The sequence below is a fragment of the Stegostoma tigrinum genome, chromosome 18 (genome assembly GCF_030684315.1).
Source record: "Stegostoma tigrinum isolate sSteTig4 chromosome 18, sSteTig4.hap1, whole genome shotgun sequence".
Classification (NCBI taxonomy): Eukaryota; Metazoa; Chordata; class Chondrichthyes; order Orectolobiformes; family Stegostomatidae; genus Stegostoma; species Stegostoma tigrinum.
This window is the reverse complement of record NC_081371.1, coordinates 8,592,994-8,615,417: the sequence shown is the minus strand read 5'-3', so window position 1 is coordinate 8,615,417 and position 22,424 is coordinate 8,592,994. Positions and strand designations below refer to the sequence as shown.

The following is a 22,424-nucleotide window of genomic DNA, read 5'->3' as shown; positions in this document are numbered from 1 at the left end:
GGCTTGAAAGTTTCTTGCTACTCTCCGGCTTGAGCCTGGACATTGTCCAGTTCTAGCTGCACGCAGTTACAGACTGCTTCAGTATCATGGGTGGTATTGAATGTTGTGCAATCATCAGTGAACAACTCCATCGCTGACCTGATGATGGAGGGATGGTTTTGATGAAGCAGCCAAAAGTGCTTGAGCCTCAGACACTACCCCAAGCAGCTCCTGCAAAGATGTCTTGCAGCTGAGGTACTGACCACTAACAACCACAGCCATGTTCCTATGTGCCAGGTATGAGTCTAACCAGCAGACAGTCCCCTGAACCCCCTTCTCTAACTTTGCTCCAGCCTTTTCATGCCACACTCAGTCAATCCAGTCCTGATGTCAAGGGCAGTTATTCTTACCAGAGCTCTTGAATTCAGCTCTTTTATGCACACTTGGGCCAAGATTGTGAAGTGGTTTGGAGCCAAATGGCTTTGTTCTACCAAACATACGCATGGTCATGTGGGTTATTCATTTGCTTGTGTCACGTGACAGTACTGCTGATGACTCTGTCCACTACGCATGGCAGGGGGTTACAATTCTTCACTTTCACTGATTTGGCCCTCAGATTTCCTCTCAACAACTGCTCTGTTATGCCTTTAATTACGGCTCCCATTCTGCAGATCATCCTCTTTTCCTGGTTCTACACTTCCCTCGAATCTGAAACTGCCATCGCAAGTAACACGCCAGCTCTTCAATGACAACTAGCTTCACCGAGATAAAACTGCCTTTGAGGCATTCCCAGATGTATCCGGCAAGTACTAAATGCGCATCTCAGGTGCACTCAACTATTGACGGTATCTGACTTCTTCAGAGTTTGCCATAGCTCCCAGGACATCACTGACCATCACTACACACATCCTATATACTTCAAGTGCCTTCAGCAATGCAGTTGACAGGAGCACTGCCCAGCACAGAGTCTACTCTCTCTCCTCCACTCAAATACTCACTCTCTCTGGAGACAGCTTCAACATTTGAACTTCTTTTCAGCAGCCCCTAACTGTCCTGAGTGACCAGTTGAAAGCCTTGGAATAAGACCCACTCCTATTGCTAAGTGAAACTGAATGTAGGTACCTGGCAACTGCTGGGATGGAGTGTGCTCTGAACGTTACAGCTCACAGATTGCTGACTTTCCCAGTTCAAAGAGAGGCAACTGAAAATAGATTTCATCTCATACCATGCAACAAGGTCATGCTTGATTGGACTATGGTCATAGCTACACTTTTCTGCGTAACACCTCACCAAGCAAACTTCCTTGTCGTTCAGAAATTTGTCCAACTCAGCACTGAATGGACTGTGCGACACAATGTCTAGTGCTGTGTGTGCAGGAAAATTCCAAAGACTCATGACCCCCTGAGAAAATAAAGCTTTCCTCATCTCCATCTTAAATGGGAGATCCTTATCTTTAAACAGTGTCCACCTAGTTTTAGATTCCTTCATGGAGGAGAGAAACATCTCAGCATCTAAAACTCCACATGTGACCAACTAGGCAAACACAGGATATTGAAATAAAATTAAGAACGGTGGATGCTGAAGATTTAAACCCAAACAGAAGTTGCCAGGGAAACTCTGCACAATATAGAGAGAAAGCAGTGTGATCATCTCAACGTTCCATAGAGGCTGGTATCCTGTTGCCAAGTCACCTCTTAGTCTTATATGCACAGGAAATGGATTCTGACCAGCTAGCTCAGAGCCAATCCTGAGAGACAGGTGCTAGCATTAACAGCCCCAGTCAGGGAACTCATACTCAATGAGATCCACCTCTTTCCAATCACTACAGATGTCTTTGGAGGGTCAGTGGACTCAAAACCTTAACTTTGTTTTCTCTCCACAAATCCTACCAGACCCGCTGAGGTTCTCCAGCAAACTCTGGTACTGTTTGAAATTAAGGATGCTGGTAGATTAAAAGATGATGCCTACACTGTTGATTAAGGATGAGGATTGGCAATGTGTCAGAAACCAGCAATGGGTAATTAAAACGGTTTATAAAAATGAAGGGAAAGATAAAAATGCAAGCCTAAATTTTAAAAATAGACTGCAACATTGTTTTAAATATATCAAAAGCAGAAAAGTGAACAGGGGTCCTTTCGAGGCAGACAGGGCAAATTATCAAGGGAGATGAGGAAAGTATGGAGACACTGACAAAATTAAAGGCATCCAAGGGGATGCTGAGTTTCTCCAATACTTTCAGCTTTCTTTTTCAGATTTCGGGCATCCTCAGTATTTTTGTTTTATTACAAAAATACAGCGTAAATGTCTGAAAATCACAACAATGGCACTTTTTTTTGCAAAGAAATTGGAGTACAGGAGTAAGGAAATCTTGTTATAACTGTCCAGTGATTTGCAGAGTAAGCAAGGAGCTTAAAGTAAAGAACAAGTGTTGGAGAAACTTTAGGGACTAAAATTCAACAAATTCCAGCACCCAAGAGCTTATGCCCTTTCGAAAATAAGTAGCTGCATAGATAGCAGAAACACTGGTTATGATTTCCCAATATTCCCTAGATTCTAGAACAGCCCCAGTGATCAGATAATATCAAATTTAACACTGCTGTTCGAGAAACGAGCGACAGATAAGTAGGATATTACAGACATGTCAGTCTGGCATATGTTGTCTTCCACTGTATCATGAGTACCCTACACCCCTGTTCTTTCTGCAATTTACTTTTCTAATTATTACCTATTTTTCGAATCAACCAGCTCAAAGATGCTATTACAAATCTCCAGAATAATTAGGACTTGAGCCCGGGACTCCTGGCTCAAAGATACTACCATTGAATGGCAAAAGCCCTTTAATCTACTACTGAGGAAGACTTAATAGTGTATTCATAAAACTATAGTACAAATCAGCAAAAGTAACACCATTTTACAAAAGAGAACCTGTGCTTAATAAATGTGTTGAGTTCTTTCAGAATGTATCCAGTGTGGTAGATAAGGGAGCACAAGTAGACCCAGTATATTTGAATTTCCAAAAGACATCTGATAAGGAGTGGAACAAGCCAGTAATAGACAAGTAAACAGTACGTGAAGTTGGGTGAAGATATCAGCAGTGGACTGATGAACAGACAAGAAGCAGACAGTTCAGATAAATGAGACAATTTCTAGTTGACTGGCCTGTACCAAGCGAAGTACTTCAAGGATCAATTCTGGATCCTCAAATATTGGCAATCTATCTCAGTGATTCAGATGCGGCAAGTGGCCTATCGGGTTTGCTGACAATACAAAGCTAGGTTGGAATGGAAATTGCAAGATCGCAAAGATATTACAAAGAGAGAGGCAAGGTAATTTAGTGGGCCGTAATGTGGCGGATGGAGCGTAATGTAAGCAAATATGAGATTTACTCACTTCAGTTACCAGAATAAAAAAAGCGGGCTGTGCTTTGAAACGTGCAGAACTTATAACCACTGGCATTCACAGAGACGTGGGTTCACTCGTACAAGGAGCACAGAAATGCAACAGAAAGTGCTGCACGCTCTCTCAGAAAAGTCATATCGAACTCAAAAAGTTAACTCTGTTGCTCTCCACACAAGGGTTACCACATTTGCTGAGTTTCTCCAATACTTTCAGCTTTCTTTTTCAGATTTCGGGCATCCTCAGTATTTTTGTTTTATTACAAAAATACAGCGTAAATGTCTGAAAATCACAACAATGGCACTTTTTTTTGCAAAGAAATTGGAGTACAGGAGTAAGGAAATCTTGTTATAACTGTCCAGTGATTTGCAGAGTAAACAACAAGGGGAGTCGGTGTATTGGTCACCGTCTTTAAGTGAGGATATATATGTAGTGTAAGAGGGATAGCAAAGGTTTCTGTGATGACAGGCTGTATAAAATGGGCCAATAGTAGTTAAGCTCTAGAAGAATGGGATGTGAAATATTTGAAACACTTGACATCTGAAGGGGCTTGCAAAGCGCTGCGGAAAATGCAAGGGATTAGTACTTCTTTTTTGTTCACTCATAGGATGTGGGTGTTGCTGGCTGGCCATAATTTATGACCTTGAGAAGGTGGTGGTGAGCTGCCTTCCTAAACCGTTGCAGTCCATAAGCTGTAGATTGGCCCACAATGACCTTAGGGAGAGAATTCCAGGATGGTCACCCAGTACTAACTGGACAGTGTGTCATATGTCTAGCTCAGCCAAGAACTGATAGACCCACAAATGTTCTAACACTTCATGATTCCACTTGTGACATGGTGAGAATGCAACAGCATTGTCAGTGTTTCTCTAAATGGAGAGGAGTTGGATGAGAATGGTCCCAGGAATGAAAAGCTTAACATATGAGGCATGTTTGAGGACTCTGGGACTATACTCATTGGAGTTTAGAAGGATGAGGGGGGATCTAATTAAAACTTACAAAATACTGAATGGTCTGGACAGAGTGGGTGTTGGGAAGATGTTTTCATTTGTAGGAGAGACTAGGACCCAAGGGTACAGCCTTAAGTAAAGGTAAAACCTATTAAAATGGAGATATGGAGAAACTTCTTCAGCCAGGGAGTGGTGAATCTGTGGAATTCACTGCTGCAGAAGGCTGTGGAGGCCAAGTCATTGAGTACATTTAAGGTTGAGATAGACAAGTTCTTGATTATCAAGGTGATCAAGGGTTATGAGGAGAAAGCGGGAAAATGGAGTTGAGGAACTTATCAGCCATGACTGGATGGCAGAGCAGATTTGATGGTCCGAATAGCCTAATTTCTGCTCCTATGTCTTATAGTCTTATCACAGTTTCTCCAATGCCATTATGATTATGGCTTTGTTCAGTGCTGTCCAGAGAGAAATACTGTGTACCTTTTAGAGCAGAATTCTGAAAGGTTATCATATATGTCTCATTGTGACTCTATGGTTAATTTCAAAGAATGCCCACAACCCATCCAACTGCCAATGCTCACATCAAAACATCCAATCACGACAAAACATTAATCACGAGCTGTATCCATAAACAACAGTCCAGGAATGAAACAATGTCTTCGGGGGAAGAGGGAAGAAGGTGAAATTGGCAAGAGAAGGAAAGTACAGTTCAAGTAACATTGAAATTTGTAGCCATGTATAATTACCTGGGAAATGGGGAGGAGCAGCGCAAAGAAGCATGACTCCAACTCCTAAATTCACTTCCACAGCTTGGCGTTCCTCTGTCGGAAATCTCTCCAGGTCTAGAAAAGAGAGACAGCTGCTGAAACAGTCTTTCTTATTCACTAAAATTCACAAGTTGCAATTTTGTAAAGTAAAGCTGAGATTGTTAACTGACCTAACAAGATGAGCTTATAACACAGTGTGGAGCTGGAGGAAGACAGCAGCAGGAACGCTGATGTTCGGGTCGGGACCCTTCTTCACAATTTCTGAAGAAGGGTCCCGACCTGAAACGTCAGCTTTCCTGCTCCTCTGATGCTGACCGGCCTGCTGTCTTCCTCCAGCTCCACACTGTGTTATCTCTGACTCCAGCATCGACAGTTCTTACCATCTCAAGGTGAGCTTATGGCAGGTTGGATACAGATTTCAATACAATCAAATGTCAATTCCAATTTATTCTTGCTGACACAAACTGTACCCTCCAGCAGTCCATCAAACACCAGAATGATATTTCGGTCAACTATTTCTGCAGTGTAAAGCAAAATGTTTTCATGTCTATTTAAAGGAACCTGATTGGCAGTGTCACGTTCAGCCATCAACACGGAACAAGCATGAATTCATTACAGGAGACAGCAAGAACTGCAGATGCTGAAGTCAGAGTGAGCAGCAGGTCAGGCAGTATGAGAGGGGCAGGAACGTTGGCGTTTCGAGTTTACCGCTCCTGTGATGGTGCCTGACCCGCTGTGTTCCTCCAGCTCCACAATGAACTCACTGCAGTAGCTTAATGGGTAACACCCAGAACTGCATCAAAAACGCGCAGATACAGGAAACAGCTGGCAACAAAACTTTAACACAACAGCAGAGCACCGAGTGGGTTCCTGCGAACTGCATATTTAAAAATGGTCACCGCTGGGAGGTTTGTTTTCTCACTATAATATGAAGGAATACTTTAAATAAAAAGTTTAAACTACCCTGAGATTTTGCTTTCTCTTCAAGAAATGCACATAGAACAAATCTTTTACTGAGTGGCGCTCCTGTTGGCTCAAACATTAATTTAATTTGGGACACATCTGAGCAAATTTCACTGTGGAACAGGATTGTGACAATGCTGTGGCTTCAAGGCATTACTTTGTTCTGTTTTCTTTTAAACAGTGATTGGGAAGGCAAGGTGGTGAGCAGTCTATGAGAACATGGACAACTTGTGAAGTCTTGATTTTTTTTTAAAGAAGTTGAAACAATAGAAGCAGCCTGATGTGTGTGGTCAAGCTCCCACTCACTACACCAGGAATCTTTAGTTTTAACTTCCAACAGAAGTTGTTTTGGGGGTCTTGAAGAGGGGAAAGTTATTTTTTTTGTTTCTCTCAGTTACAACCAAAATCTGGGGATTTTCTTCCAGAGACAAGAGTTGCATGTGAGGCAATCTATGTTCTAAATTTGCTTTTTTGCCAAGGGAGTGTTTCTGGGATGTTACTGCATTGCAACAGTTAATTAGTAAAAGTTACTGTATCTCTTAATCTGTTAAGCTTTCCAATAGAGTTAAGTTTCCCAAGTTCTTCTTTCTCTGGTTGTATTTAACTATTGTGTTCGAATAAATTTTGTTTTGCTTAACGTTGAGTAGTTTCACCAATTAAATTGCAACTGCAAAAAAACACATGCCAGTTATCTTTAAGCTAAGAAAGGAGTAGGGTTTAGGCTACTTTCTTAATATATTTTGAGGTCGTCTGATCTGGTTTGTAATAGGATCACAGAGACTGGGCTGAGTCCCAATAACTAAGTTCACCAAGCTGTACGCAGCAGTAACCGACAGATAATCAAAGACCCTCCTCAACCCATCCATGCTTCTTCAAAGAAATATAACCTAGTGCAAAAACATTCACTGTTCATTCTTGTAATTACATGTGTAAGTGTCCTATTATCTGCAGTGCATTTAGACTGAATGGTCTTGTATTCATCCTCAGGGATTCTTCCCCTTTAGAAGGACGGTGCCACATGGGGTAATGTTCATCTTCCACAGAATCTGCGAGACACCTGGCCTCACAACAGTCACCTTACGATAGGGAAACAGAAACTAGTTGTAAATAAAACAGAGACGCATTCACATTTCCTGACTCCCCTCAAGGAGGAAATCATAAAATGGAAGAGGTGCCAGAAAGGGTGCTCAAGAGCAGACCCTGCAGTGTTTAAACATATGGTCCCAGATACTACAAAGGGTGGAACAGGGCTCTGGAAGGACAGGCCCTTTTGTTCTGACTCCTTCTGATAGATAATTCCATGGAATCCCTCCCACAGCTGCCCAGAGGGGACGTTTCTTCATGTTGGTCATCAATACATCAGTTGACCCCTGGGAGATGTCACAACCAATTCTCACAAAACATTGACATGAGTGATGCCAGTAGCTGTTAGTGAACAAGGTTTGAAGACCCCAAACAAAACTGCCCCTCGCATCCTAATGGAACTGAATCCCATTACCATGACTAGCCTGGCTCCAGTTAACTCAGGAACTTTGGATCAACCATGATAATTCCTCACCTTCAGCATGGCCACGATGGTACAACTGACAGATTGCCAGGATTTTATGAAATGAATGCAAGGACAGAGGTTTCCAAACTGCTCTTTCCTTCAACACACGGGGCAAAAAACAGCTTCGGGGCTCACTGAACCACAGCTGAAGCATACCTTTGCTGATTCCAGACTGCTTTGTCAGGACTTTGTAAGATCAATTAATTCAGAAGCAAATTTCATGCTACTGCACAACCTGGAGAATTAATGGATGGCCAGGGACACATTACAGAGGCATGTGCTTACTCAGAGTGGTCAGGAGTTCAGAAGCATTCATTGCAAACTCCTTTCTCTCCTTCTCCGATAAATAATGAGTGGTATTTATAGCTCAGTAATCTCTCCCTGACCATCTTTTAGAGTATAGTAACAGCAAACAGAGAATCGCACGATGAATTGCTGAGGGGTACGACTTATTATTCTCAAATGAACTCATCCAACAAGTCCTGAGTGGGCAATTACAAAACGGTAATGGTAAAAAATCAGCAGTGGATAATAAATTCTCCCCGGCGGTTCCATTCTGTGCTCTTTATTTTATTGAAATGCCTGGCCAAAGGATCAAGGTGCATAAAGCAACCCATCAGGAAGATTGGGAAGTGTCAGGAAAGGTGAATGATCAATCATGGATTCGATGATATACAGCTTTTTTACTGAAGAAGGTTGTGAACACGTGTTAACTGATAATAAACAGGAAGAAGCTAATTGCAAACTTAAACAACTGACTAAAATGATACGCCAATTATAATGAGATGATACCAATCTTCATGAAGTTGCATTAATGAATGTGAACATCAGTAATTTACTTCACACATTATACCACTTTCAAGAGATCAACAGAGGATGGAGCAACACAGGTGTTACATTCTTCCTATGTGTCCCCAAAGCAGCAAACTAGAAGGTGCTTCATCTCAGACTAGCTCAAACATAGAGCTACTTTGAACAGCGAGTTTCCAATTAAAATCCGACTTGGTTCAAACCGATCACAGTGAATTCAACGCAGATTCTTTGGAAACGGACGAGAATATTTAGGCAGACCTAGAAGTCAGATGCACTTACAACTTTGGAAAGGATGTGCTCTCAACAATCAGATAGCGGTGTAAAAATTCAAGCGTCAAAGGTTTATGTGTTACAAAAGGAGTGAAGGAAACGATTAATGGTGCATGAAGATGTGCAAACAGAGGTGATTGGTTTGGTCCAAATCAATTTCCACGCAGAGCTCATCGTACCTTCACTCAATTTGCACAAGGTCTCAGTTTTAGAAATGACAAGAGCAACTACTCTGGACATCCACATTTGAGTTTGAGCTGCTGCATTGCATCTGATTGATTCTTCAAAATGTTCTTTGGCCTGCACCAACCAATTCCACTAAATGAGAGTCCCTGTGTCTTCCTGTTATAGTTAGTTACTGAGTGTTATGTCTACGACCATCAGATATTTGATAGGGAAAAGCCTCTCACAACCCCAAACACCTGGCAACCTATACAGCAGTTCTGAAGTGCAGCATCAGTTATATTACGAGCAATATGATGGTATGTTTTAACACAACTGAAATCATCAAACCAAATTCCAACAAACGACACATTGTCCACTTTCTCTACAATACTGTTTGAGGGACAACTGACCAGAATTCCCAAAGAACCTCTCTGCTTTTCTTACAATACTGTGGTGGGATCACAAACATCTACCCAAGAGGGCAAATGGGGCCCAACTGAACATTTCAATGTGAAGAATTTGTGGCTGGTCTCTTGCATTCTAACTTCTGTTAATATGAGGTCATCTCAAATTCTGCTGCCCATTGTCTTAATTCAGAACGTGTCCCATTTCAAAATTATCTGACCTGCACTGGGTTCTGGTTAAGCAACGTTTTAATTTTAAAATTCGCATCTCCATTTCCAAATCCCTCCCTGGCGATCCCTGTCTCTGGAACATCCTCCAGTCCTGCAAGCCTGTGATATCTCTGCTTTCCTCCAGTTATGGTCCTCTGATTCTAATCACATGGACAGTGGTGGTCAAGCTTCCAGCTGGAGCTGTCTAGATCTTCAACTCTGGAGTACACTTTCTACCCTTTTCCATCAATTTTCCTCCTTTAATATATTACTTATTATGTAGCTCTGTAACCAAGCTACTTTCTTTTTTAAACACAGAGAGTGGCTCTTGCATGGAATGTACTGTCAGAGAAAGTGGTGGCTGCAGGTACAATTAAAAGACATCTGGATAAGTTCATGACTAAGCAAGGTTTAGAGGGATATGGGCCTATCAGGTGGGACTATTTTAGTTTGGGAACAGAGTCGATTTGGGCGAGTTGGTTCGAAGAGCCTGTTTCTCTGCTGGATCACTCTGACCCAATCTCCTAAAGTGGGTGGGTACAGTACTTTTTTAAAAAAAAACACTTCAAATTTCTTGGGGGGTTTTATCACACTAAAGGGTGCTCTATAAATTCAAGTTCTTGTAAAAGCTGGCACCTCTGACAGTGCATCACTTTCAGAGTGTGGTACCTGAGAACTAGAACATTAGAGCTAGGAGCAGGAGTAGGCCATTCAGACCTTCGAGCTCACTCCGCCATTCCATAAGATCATGGCTGGTGTTTTTGTGGACTCAGATCCACTTACCCGTGCTCTCACCGTATCCCTTAATTCCTTTATTGTTCAAAAAATATCTACCTTAGCTTTAAAAATGTTTACTGGAGTAGCATCAATTATTTCACTGGGCAAGGAATTCCATAGATTAACAACCTTCTGGGTGAAGAAGTTCCTTCTCAATTCAGCCCTAAATCTGCTCCCTCTAATCCTGAGGCTATGCCCTCTTGTCCTAGCTTCATCTGCCAGTGGGAACATCCTCTCCACTTCTATCTTATCCATTCCCTTCACAATTTTGTATGTTTCTACAAGATTGCCCCTCAATCTCCAGAATTCCAATGAACTAGGTTGGATTATGTGCTTAAGTAGAAGCTTACAACCAATGGATAGGGTATTACTACTGAGCCCCAGCTGCAATACATGAGGAAGTTAAAAGGCAAACATGAAATAGTTAACAAATAGAAACTGGTATATAGATCAGAGGAGGGAGATTTCTGATTTCCAAGTTATTACGTACATCCAAATTGCAGGCTGGCTTCTTTGCTGACGATAGTTCCATACTTGTTTGTTGCAAGACACTGATATTTGCCACGATCCTTGACCTCTTCTGGGTTGTTGATAACAAGGTTACCACCAATCATATTGTAACGAGTATCATCCACATTAATGTCACGGTTGTTCACTTTCCACCTATATCAAACACAAAACGATTTCCACATATAATTCAATACAAACATCAGCTACTGGGGAGTCCTGAACCCACAAGACATTCCTTCACTTATCTTTGAAACAGTGGTATTTGTGACAGGAAACATGAATGCAAAGGCAAGTCAAGACCATTCCAGTACTCACCTGGCAATCAAATGATATCAATAGGGGACAGGAAAAGTAGAAGTGAATATAACGTGAGGTCAGTTAGTTTGACATACTTTCTCATATGGATAAGAGACACATGGAGCAATATTCCTTGAACACTTACAAAAGACAGGTTCATGTATACAAAACAGAAAGCATTACTTTTACCTGTAAACTGGGGGGGGATTTGCCCGAACCCGGCAGTTTAGAGACACTTTTGCCTCCTCAGACTCTTTTGGGTAGATTGTAGGGAGTGGTTGCTCTTCAAACACTGGTCCATGCTGCCTACTGTCTTCTGTAAGTATAAAACACAGGTATTATAGCCAGAGGCTGCACATGTATGAAATACCGTGGCATGTCCAACAATAGAACTCTTAACAGTTCAGTGCAGGTCTTATCTAGTCCATCCATTGGACACAATGTGCCAATGGGTTCTTTCCATGCACTAGATTTCCACAGCTCGATATGATTCCGCTATTATTTTTGTTACTTACACTTCATTAGCATCAATGGCGTATTATCAGTTAGCCAATCTCCCACTACAGCACATCTTGTTTCACTTTTCATGGTGTCACGTGCATTGGAAGAGTACGAACAGATGGTGAATGTAACTCATTCCTTTCCCTCAATATTCCTCCAACACCAAATGCAAGTTATTTCGTCCTGACACCGTCTTCCTTGGGCCCATCCTTCTATCTTACATTTACCACAAATACTCAAAACCCATAAATCAAGCAATTATTCAAGACACATGGCGAGCTGTGGCACTCTTTAAAGGGTTCAACTAATTTTGCTTCAGATTGAACCAATTAGTCCTTGTCCTTAGATTCTCAAATGCTGCAACTTAGAAACTTCCACCATCTGCCCAACGTTGATGCGGCAAACTGAAACTTATGGTCCCATAATTTGCACCACTTAAACACATCACTCATTCCTTCTCTCAGTTACTAACTTGGTCAATTTGCTCTAACGTCCCCAAGGCAAATAAAGCCACACTTGGGAAGCCCCGGTGTCATTCAGTACAAGTGTAACAACCATGCGACAAATGTTAACAGATGCTGGGGCAAAACGATATCAAATGCCTGGTGGATCACACTACACAAACACCCCGATGTTAACTGTGGGCTCCCAAACAGTGGGAGCCTGCATTAGTTTCCACACGAATGAAATGTATTCAATCTCAATTACGCAAAGAATCATTCCCACTAAATTTAAATTGATTTTACGTACATTCTCAAGGTACGGTCAATATATTGTCAAAGTACAGGCAGTATTAAATAATTCAAGGAGGGCAGCTTAGAAGTCGAAGTAATAAACTGAACGAGCACTTCAGAGCAAACTCAACTTTTAAATATCTTTATGAAAGATTTACACCCAATTAGAAAGAAACCCTGCAATCAATATTTGAACAGTATGCCCTGAAGACAAGGCAGCCAGACTTTCATCTCTGTTGGTGCAAAAACACAAAATCAGAGTATGTTAAAGACTGTTTCCAAGTTAGTTTAGTTTATTACAGTCCTCCAAAGCTGAGTTGCTTTCGTTTGAACATTCCTTGACAGATCCGACATTTGACGATTTTCAGGAGGGTCCAGACCCGAAACGTCAGCTTTCCTGCTCCTCTGATGTTGCTTGGCCTGCTGTGTTCTTCCAGCTCTACACCTTGTTATCTTTGATGACACCAAATATCCTTGACTTGACACCACTTTCTCTCTTCTGCATGAGTGCCACAGGTTCAGAGGGAAGCCGCAATTCGTGAGCAGATCTGACAGCTTTGTTGGGAGAAGATTTGAAAATGAAGCTATCGGAATGAGGCTCTTGTAAATCCTGCTGCTTCAATGTTGTAAAATGAACACCTCCAGTTAGAACAACCAGCAGCACACGTGTTTCACAGTCACATCAGCAGTCCGGTCTCGTAGCTTACCGTCTTTCTGTTTGTATCAAAACCGAATTCCTATAACAAGCATAACTAGTACTTATGTAGTGGAAATATAATCCAAATGCACATCAAACTTCTGAGCAATGTGAAAACAAGTCTACAATACTGCATCACTTTGTATCAAGTCAAACACAGTACCATGTACCAGTGATATCAGCTGTCTGGTTTTAAAGTTCTGGATAAATATGAATGTTTCATGAGTCCTTCCAGTGACCAGTTATTAATCACAATATTATGTCCTGTTCGAGCTAAATATCCAACCTACCCAAATGTAGGTTGTTAGATGACAACATGGTTAGTGCGTCGACAATCCAGAATGTCGTTCATTTTTTGTTTACAAATCCGTGACAAAGCATCTTTGCGGCAAGAGGCACTATCCAAAATTGCTGACAGCCAAACGTCTTTGAGTATTTAGTCAAAACCAAACTACAGCCCAGGAACTACTGGTGGAGCTTTCAGAGATGAAATGAGATGCTTCAATTGACTTTAACCAAAAATGGATCACAGCCATTCAGGCAATCTAGGCGAGCACGCTCACGTCACAAACACTGTGTGAAGTAGTTATAAACTCTCTTTAGAATGTATAGGTGACCCGTCATATAACAACAGCAGACACAAGTCACATTGAAACATGAAGCGCTGACTCGTTACTATCAGCAGCAGCTGTTTCTGGTCTTACATTTCTTCACATTTCAAATCAATACCTGCTAAATGTCTCTTCAACCAACATGTCCCAATGAAGAGTTCTGGCACATTTCATCTGTACACATCCATGCTAATGAGTGAGAGGTTCGCACCTTGTAATTATTTTCCTGCATATTTTGAAACATCTTCTGTGGGATGTATACTCTGATCTATTCTTCAATTTTTTTTAATCTCAGGATTTAAGAAAATTTTCTTTTAAATCTTGCACTGTTTACGGATTATTTAATGTTCTATCACAAAGACACTCGACAAAACAGGAGACACAAAGCTGTTGAAGATGCTGGTTTAAATACTCCCTTGACATTACTGACAGACCTGTATGCAGCAAATCTCTGGCTTGGAGTTTTTCACACACAAAACCCTTTCCCTCTCCCAAAACCAGTTTTGGATCAGCAAAAGTGAGAGCTCCCCCACTATATTCATTTCATGAAACACAGTCTGAAAATTCTCTGCAGCCATTAGCATCCCTGAACCAAACTGTTCGAGAATGCTGGTGAGCTTGGTAACTCTATATTGAGCCATGAATGACCAAATACATGCTTTGGTTCTTATGGTAAAAGTACATGACTGTTTCTGTATGCTCGTAAGAACTTGCTGAGGTAACTCTGGATGGAGGAGATTAATAATACATTCTCAGATCACAAGAGTTGGCTCATTGGTCGAGAGATACGATTCGTGCTTTGTAAGCTGTTGCAAAATAACTGTGAAAGGTCATGGGTTCAAATCCCGGATGAGATCTCACATTGCCACCATTAGTTGCAAGATTCAGGGAGGATGTTTTCCCTGGCTAAGGGGTCTAGAATCAAGAACATAGCCTTGGGGCAAAGGGTAGACCGCTTAGGACTGAGATGAGGGGACATTTCTTTACTCCAACACTGGTGAGCCGGTGAAATTCTCTACCGCAGAAAACTATGGAGCCAAATCACTGAATTTTTCATGAGATACATAGTTGCTAAAGATTTCTAGGAGTATGGGGAGAGGCAGGAATCTGGTATTGAGAGAGGGGATCAGATATAATCACACTGAATGGTAGAAGGAACAAACACTCTACTCTTACTCATCAGTTCAATGTGTCTATAACAGAAGTAACTCAGAAAGAATGATGAAATTGAACAGAGATAATGGGAACTGCAGATGCTGGAGAATCCAAGATAACAAAGTGTGGAGCGGGATGAACACAGCAGGCCAAGCAGCATCTTAGGAGCACAAAAGCTGACATTTCGGGCCAAGACCCTTCAGGCCCGAAACGTCAGCTTTTGTGCTCCTAAGATGAAAGGTGAAATTGCTTTTCAGGTTTTCATGCCAAACTAATTAGTTTATAGCCTGAAATTGGACTGTGCAATATTAAAACAAAGTTCAATGCTACTGGTCTGAAATAGTTTTGCTCAATATTTGAACAATGAAGTAAATTGATTAATTCCGTGTTAAAATAGCATTCAAGGAAGTTCATACTAATACATCAAGTGAGTCCTTATGTGCAAATACCAGCCCTTGGCATTCAGAAACAATTTTCAGTCGTTGTCATTCCAAGCACTGACAAAATAGGACGTTGCCCAGCTGTGAAAACCAAAGGTGACTTAATCAATGGAACCAGGAGTGGGAATTGCAAGCACTCACAAATAGTGGCCTCCATAAAGGAACAAAATGAGGTATGGGCAAAGGCTGCCACAAAAGCCAGGCCTTATCATCTTCACTGCTCCCTGCCAAGACACTCCATTTGTTCCAAAGTATATACACACACACACACACACACACACACACACACACACACACACACACACACACACAGGTACACTCATGCACACACAACATGGGAAACCCACTGAGACATTTTTCTGAAGAAGGGTCTAGGCCTGAAACGTCAGCTTTCCTGCTCCTCTGATGCTGCTTGGCCTGCTGTGTTCATCCAGCTCTACACCTTGTTATCTCAGATTCTCCAGCATCTGCAGTTCCTACTATCTCTGAGACACCCATGCAGCCGCTTTTCGGAAAAGTAGGGGGGGGGGGGGGGGAGCAGAAAACTCAACAAACCACACATTAAACAGGCAGTACTGATACCACAGAGAGGGCCTTTCCCTGAATTCATTTCCCTGTTTGTTGTCAACCCGAGACAGCAGCTCTTATGCACAGCAGCACCACTGGGGTGGGCTGTATAGAAAGCGAGGTCAACAGCCCCTCAGTCTCAGGGTCACACACTGAGTCAGGTCACAGATAAGCAACGTGGCCATGGTGGTTTTCGGGAGGGGGGCGGGGAATGGCACAAGATGAAGGGGCGAAGGGGGCGACAGCTGGGTTCATACCAGTCGCGCAGCCCAGATGAAGCCCTCCAGTGGTCACTAATTGTCTACTTGCGAGTCTCACTCGCATGGGAATGGGAAGGTGAACCGAAGCCAGGGCTCTAGGAAGGCGCGCGCGCGCACACACACAGCACACAGTCCACACGGCCCAGTAAACTGACGTGACAATTTCACACACACAATCGAGCTACATTCAAACGTATCAAAGCACTGAGCTCAACCACAAGTTTAATGAGACCAGCATGTCATGTGACACTTGATCTCACCGCACCCAGAGTAAAGAAACTAAAGAATCTACATCGATGATATGGAAGACAAGTGCAAGAATGGAGTAAAGGGACAGAGCTTTCAGGGAAATGGAAATAATTGACAATCTTTTACTTTAGGTGGAAGAACAGCAGCCAGTGGAGCTTTTCATCATTTTGATCGCCAGTAATAACAAGCACTTCATGTAATGATGCAGTTCAGTGCTAGTTATGTCTCATAAAAATTTCTCAAACTTCCTCAACAGCCAGTTCAATTTTTAATCGCATCCATTCCCAGAGCACATTCTGGCCACCCTTCACATATACAAACACATTGAGCTCTTGCCATCACTGAGTGTGTGAATTTTCACATCAGGTTCTAATGCAAAGATTGCATCACAGTGTCTTTATCAGGCAAATTTACAATCCTGCCTTTCCGTCTGAGGCCCCTCTGAGAATCTCCAATGAAAATGTAAGTCCATGCCAATCAATCTAACATGAATTCAGCATCCTACTGTCCTGTCTTAACACTATTTTTTGCATGGATCCATGTTGACCTCATTATACCCCAAGTTTGGACACGGATGAAAAATTTGCCTCATTTGTTCGCAGCAGTGTCTCCGACCAGGTTATCGCTGCGTTTCCACATCTGGCACAGTCTAAAATTAAGTTAGTGTGATGTAGAGTATCAGAATCTAACTCTCTGGAACTGTTTTGCAGCAATTCACTCTGAGTCAATATAAATAAACACTGTGCACCTGTAAATACTGCACGACCTGATGCAATATATTTGCCACTGGATACTGTCAGCCAAATGTCAGAAAGAACACTGCACATCTTTTCCATAACACAGGGGGAAAGAGCTTGCTAAGTCAGCTCACACACAGATAGTACTAACTTTTCCCTGTAATATTTGAATGTGTAAGTTCACTCTTCCAATATAGAATGCAACTTCAGTACATAGGCATTGCATCCATCTTCAAATCATTAGCTTCCTTCTCAATTTGCAAACAGCCATGGCTCATTAGACCAGGCTCTTTGGTGATCAGAACAAACCCTCAAGACGCACACTCAGTTTGGGGGCAACAGGTCTTCTTGACTGTTTTTCACTGGAAATGTTGGGAGGATCTCAACTTAAGTTTAATGAGAACCAGAATATCCAACAAACATAAATCATTCGCCCTTCATCCTGAACAGAAACACAGAATTGGATTTCATCCTTTTGAAAGCAAGGTAGTGTGTACAAGTCTCAATTTGAGCTTGTGTCCTCCCCTCTCAGTCACGCTGGGAATTAGGTCCTGAGGTATGCCTGCCACTACCATGTTTTTGGGGTTAAAAGTACGACTACATTCAGCAATTAAACAAAGTCAGTTCCTTTATTTTGCTCAATCATGTTATTTTGCAAGCTGACAGGCTTTAAAACTAACTCACTGCTTCAACACCCAGCAAGTTAGTCTACTTCTAGGTGTTTCTGGGTCAATACCCGTTGTCAGCCCTACACGCTGAGCTACCAATTCACAAATTGTAACACAGTGACTGCACACAGTGCACTGGTCAGTAATGGCTGTAACAAGATCTCTTGAAAATACAGGAAATACATTGGGCTTTTATCTAATATATACATCAAAGCCATCCATCTCATTTTACAGTTGACAGCATGGTTAAGAGCAGCTCAAGTTCCTCTGATGAAGGGTCTCAGACCGAAACGTCAGCTTTTGTGCTCCTAAGATGCTGCTCGGCCTGCTGTGTCATCCAGCTCCACATTTTGTTATCTTGGATTCTCCAGCATCTGCAGTTCCCATTATCTCAAGTTTTTCTCTGGAGGTTTATGGTGTCAGTGAAATCCTTGATCATATCACCGCCTTGTAATCACTCCCACGTAACCATTATTCCCGACTTACAAGCTGCACGGGGAGTCAATATTTTATGTTTGGATATCACAACACGTCGACACTTTGGGATAATAATGTGACACCAAAAGAAAAATCGATGGCATAACATTCTTTTCAGAAGACAGTCAATTGCAAACCAACACTCTGTTGTTACTGTAAGGATGTAATTCACAGAGGCAAACAGCCATTATCACTGAGTATCTGCCAAGGCTAGGTGGTCCAAGTAAAATCCCAACTTTTGGTGAGGGACAATCTTCAGAGCATCTTCAAAGAAAGCATTAACAGAAAGCTTGAATTCCCTCTGCAGAAGGCTGTGCGTTTTCAGGCAATTAGAGCTTACAAAAATGACATTAGTACATTTGAGTTGAGCGAAGGTGGCAAGGCAGATGATATCAAGGCAGTGGAGGTGCGTAAACAGAGCTGGGGTACAGCTCAGCCAAAATCAAGTTCAATGGATGAACAGTCTCCTGTTCCGATGGGTCCACATCACATGACTTGTTGAGCCAATAATATAATGAGATCCTTTCAAAATTACCAAGCCAACAGCCGAAATACAACATCGAGCAAAATGAAGACAATCAATTCAAATAAATGAATTTTTACTGCTTTCGGTGATAGAATCACAAATATAAATGCACAGTTAGAAACCGAATGGATGTTGAAGAGATCAGTCACTTTAAAATGCTTACAATTATCCCTTGCCTTTATTGGGTGATGGGTGTTCTGAAGGTAAGTCATAGTTGCAGCAATTAATTCCTCACTGACTTCAACCACCTCAGCGATTCTCATCTTAGTGGTACCACTTTCATCAACTTGCTGAAAGTCTTGAAGAGGTTTGGATCTGCTACATGGGCCAGTGTTTCATCCTCTATCATTGGTATCTTCTTGCATGTTGATAGTACGCTGTGCTGTGATATTGATCACATCCAGCCTGGTTAGATTGGGTATTCCATCATATCCCACAGCTCTCTCATGTTAGAACATCCTCCATGACACGGCAATTTGTATCGCAAACGTATCAGTCAGAGCCTGCCTCCAATTCGTTATCGCTTCGGGTCAGCACAGCCTCATCTGCAGATACCCGTGTGTGTGTGTGTGTGTGTGTGTGTGTGTGTGTGTGTGTGTGTGTGTGTCTGTGCGTGTGTGTGTGCGCCATTTCAGCCACTAGTTGTAGAAACGGCAAACCCCCAATCGCGATGCGTGAAGATGCAACACCGGGGGTGGACATCAGTCCAATTGCGCCCAGCAGCAACTAGGTGTTCACCTGCACGCATGATGGAAGAACCTGCCAGTCACACACAGTCCTTACAGGCAAACAAGAGGCTAACAATTAATGAGTCCAACCTCCCTGATATTGTTGTCAATGAATAATGCTAAGAGATAGAGGCCAGTCTGAGTTCCTTCAGGGAAGTTGTCATGTCAGCTACGTGAATATTTGTTATTCTATCGATCAGTTCATCCTTAACAGTCACATTTGAAAATCAAGATAACAAAGTGAGGGGCTGGATGAACACAACAGGCCAAGCAACATCTTAGATGCACAAAAGCTGATTTTTCGGTCCTAGCCCCTTCTTCTGATGAAGGGTCTAGGCCCGAAACGTCAGCTTTTGTGCTCCTAAGATGCTGCTTGGCCTGCTCTGTTCATCCAGCTCCACACTTTGTTATCTTGGATTCTCCAGCATCTGCAGTTCCCATTATCTCTGATCACATTTGAAAATCAAAATGCCTTGTCAAAAGAAGGAACTTTTGAAGTAATGTTTCTCAGCATGTAAGTGCATTCAATGGTTTCATCCTATGTTACTCAGCTCTCTAGGGGTTTGGGGTAGGGTTGGGGTTCACAGGAGCTGTGAGGCAAAAGATTCTTTTTTTCAGTAGTTTAGTCTATCTGAAATATTTGGCAACATGCAGTACAAGTTCATGATGGAAGCAATCCTTGAGTGTGATGATGAGTTCCAGCCTTTGACCTTACGTGATTTACGGTGCTTGAGTGGTTTTAGATGTAGATGATGTAAGCAGCAAGGTTTGGTGAATTTTCCAGTGACGAGTGGAAGTCAGCTCAGACCAGTTTTTTCACAGCATTGTAGGCCTGATGTTCTCCTCCTCATAGTTACTTGCTTGATTGTAAATCTTATTCTCTGCATTTTTTCCAGCTCTAATCTCCACTGAGGCACTGGATTTTCCTCTTAGCTTGAGACTGCGTAACAGGACCAGTTACAGGCACACCCTTAACCCATGTAGCTATGAATCATGGTGGTACTGTGGCTCAGTGGTTAGCACAGCTGCCTCACAGCGCCAGGGATCCGGGTTCAAATCCACCCTCGGGCAGCTGTCTGTATGGAGTTTGTATATTTGCCCCGTGTCTGCGTGGGTTTCCTCCGGGCGCTTCGGTTTCCTCCCACAGTCCAAAGATGTGCAGGCTAGGTGGATTGGCCGTGCTAAATTGCCTGTATTGTTCAGGGATGTGTAGATTGGGGGGAGGGGTCTGGGTGCGATGCTCTGAGGGTCGGTGTGGACTCGTTGGGCCGAAGGGCCTGTCCCTACACTATCGGGATTCTATGATGATCTACACCCTTGTCAAGAGCTCTGTGTGGTAACAGACTCCATTATAGTGAAGCACCAGTGTGCAGTCTTACTGATTTTAATTCATGCTGTCTGTCACAAAAGTCAGAGAGTTAGCAGTAACGGTAGACCATGAGGTCCCTTGTGCCTGCTCTGCTATTCAATACAGTCATGGCTGATCATGAGATTCAACTCCCACATCTGGCCTGAGCTCCACATCTCCTGATCACGTGAGATAACAAAAACCTGTTCTCTTCTATCCTTAAAAATGATCAATGAAGCCAAATCCACATTACTCAGGCAGTGAAGAATTCCAAAGATTCACAATCTTTCGAGTGAAGAAATGTCATCTCATCTCAATCCTGTATGGCCACACCCTCTTCCTGAGGCCGTGCCCTTGTCTTTTAGATTTTCCAGTCAGGGGAAACCACAGCTCAGAGTCTCCTCCACTGACCCCCTTCAAATCTCCAATCTTCAATGAGAGCATCTCACAATTCTCCAGAGATTACAGCCCTAGAATTTTTCCAGTACTTCCTGCCCATTGAAAACTTCCAGAAATTAATTACTCCATCATTGGCTTTGCATCAAAAATAAAAGAGGAAAAGTTCAGACACTAGAAGCCAGGAGCCAGCAACTTGGAGACAGGAACCTCTGCTCTCTGGCTCCCATTAGAGACAGTGTCACACAATCAAAAGAAAGCAAGTGAAACAGCCTGCTCAAATTGCTTTGTCGTAAATATATGGCAAATGATGAAACCTTTCAAAAGGTTTGGAAAGGCCAGGATCAATGGGAATGATACCATAGAAGAATGATCTGGCTTGTGGTGTTTCTTGAATGACCTCAGAATTCTGTGTCGTGGATAGGGCAATGACTGCAAAGCGATGAATATTTCAAGTTTTTTTTGAGTAAAGAACCCTTATGAAAGACCGATAGTTAATTCTGCAAGATCAGTGAATGGAAAAGATCAGGAAGTCAGAGGAATTTGGATGAGAGAAGTCCAAGTGTAGCTGGCATTCACTGTTAGCTCAGCTTGATGCATTTGCACTCTGCCACCAGTTCAATATTTGAAGTAATAAAACTTCAAATCTGCTTATGTTTACAAAATTTCCAGGGTGACCATGACACAACCTGGGTAACTCTTTTCCATATCTGCAATGAAACCAGAAAACATCGGAGTTATTTTCTCTCCCCAAGCCAAAATTGTCCAGCTGACTCCTTGGTTAAACATCTGAAACAGCCTTGCATTGGCACAAAATGGGGGTGGAACAGGAGGTGACCTCCCAATGAATTCTGGTACGGAATACCAAGATGTCAGCTTGATGTCAATGAAGAATTCAATTCAGCAGACTGCAAACACCGCGGGTAAAGAGCAGCAACTCATCAAACATCCAGCCACTCTAATCAAATATTCAATGAGTCAAGTGGATTCAAAACCTCAGTAGCAATTGACATTCATTTGATAGAAGACACTGTCAGCAATCAAACTCTGTCACACAATTCACTTGATGTGGAAATGACAGGAAAGTACTTCAGGAGTTGAACGTCTTCAAAACAAATGATAACTTCTGGGAATACTTGACAAGTCTGCTTGCATCCACGGCAATAGGGAAAAAATGTCACAACAAAGTGAAAACGTTAGCTCTGTTTCTCTCTCCAAAGATGTTGTCAGACCTGTTGAATATCTCTGGCACTTAATGTTTTTATCATCTCATGTGACCA

At 42.3% G+C, this 22,424-nt stretch overlaps 1 protein-coding gene across 11 annotated transcripts in view; it reads right to left on the bottom strand.

Annotated features, from left to right (window-relative positions):
* Window positions 1-22,424, bottom strand: part of cntn1b (contactin 1b) — a 721,932-nt gene that overhangs the window by 413,194 nt on the left and 286,314 nt on the right. For all 11 annotated transcript variants that reach the window (XM_059652304.1, XM_059652313.1, XM_059652305.1 and 8 more), the window contains 3 exons: window positions 11,240-11,366; window positions 10,734-10,906; window positions 5,072-5,167 (listed from right to left, as the gene is read on the bottom strand). In XM_059652304.1, the coding sequence (XP_059508287.1) occupies window positions 5,072-5,167; window positions 10,734-10,906; window positions 11,240-11,366 (396 nt within the window). The remainder of the gene's footprint in view (window positions 1-5,071; window positions 5,168-10,733; window positions 10,907-11,239; window positions 11,367-22,424) is intronic.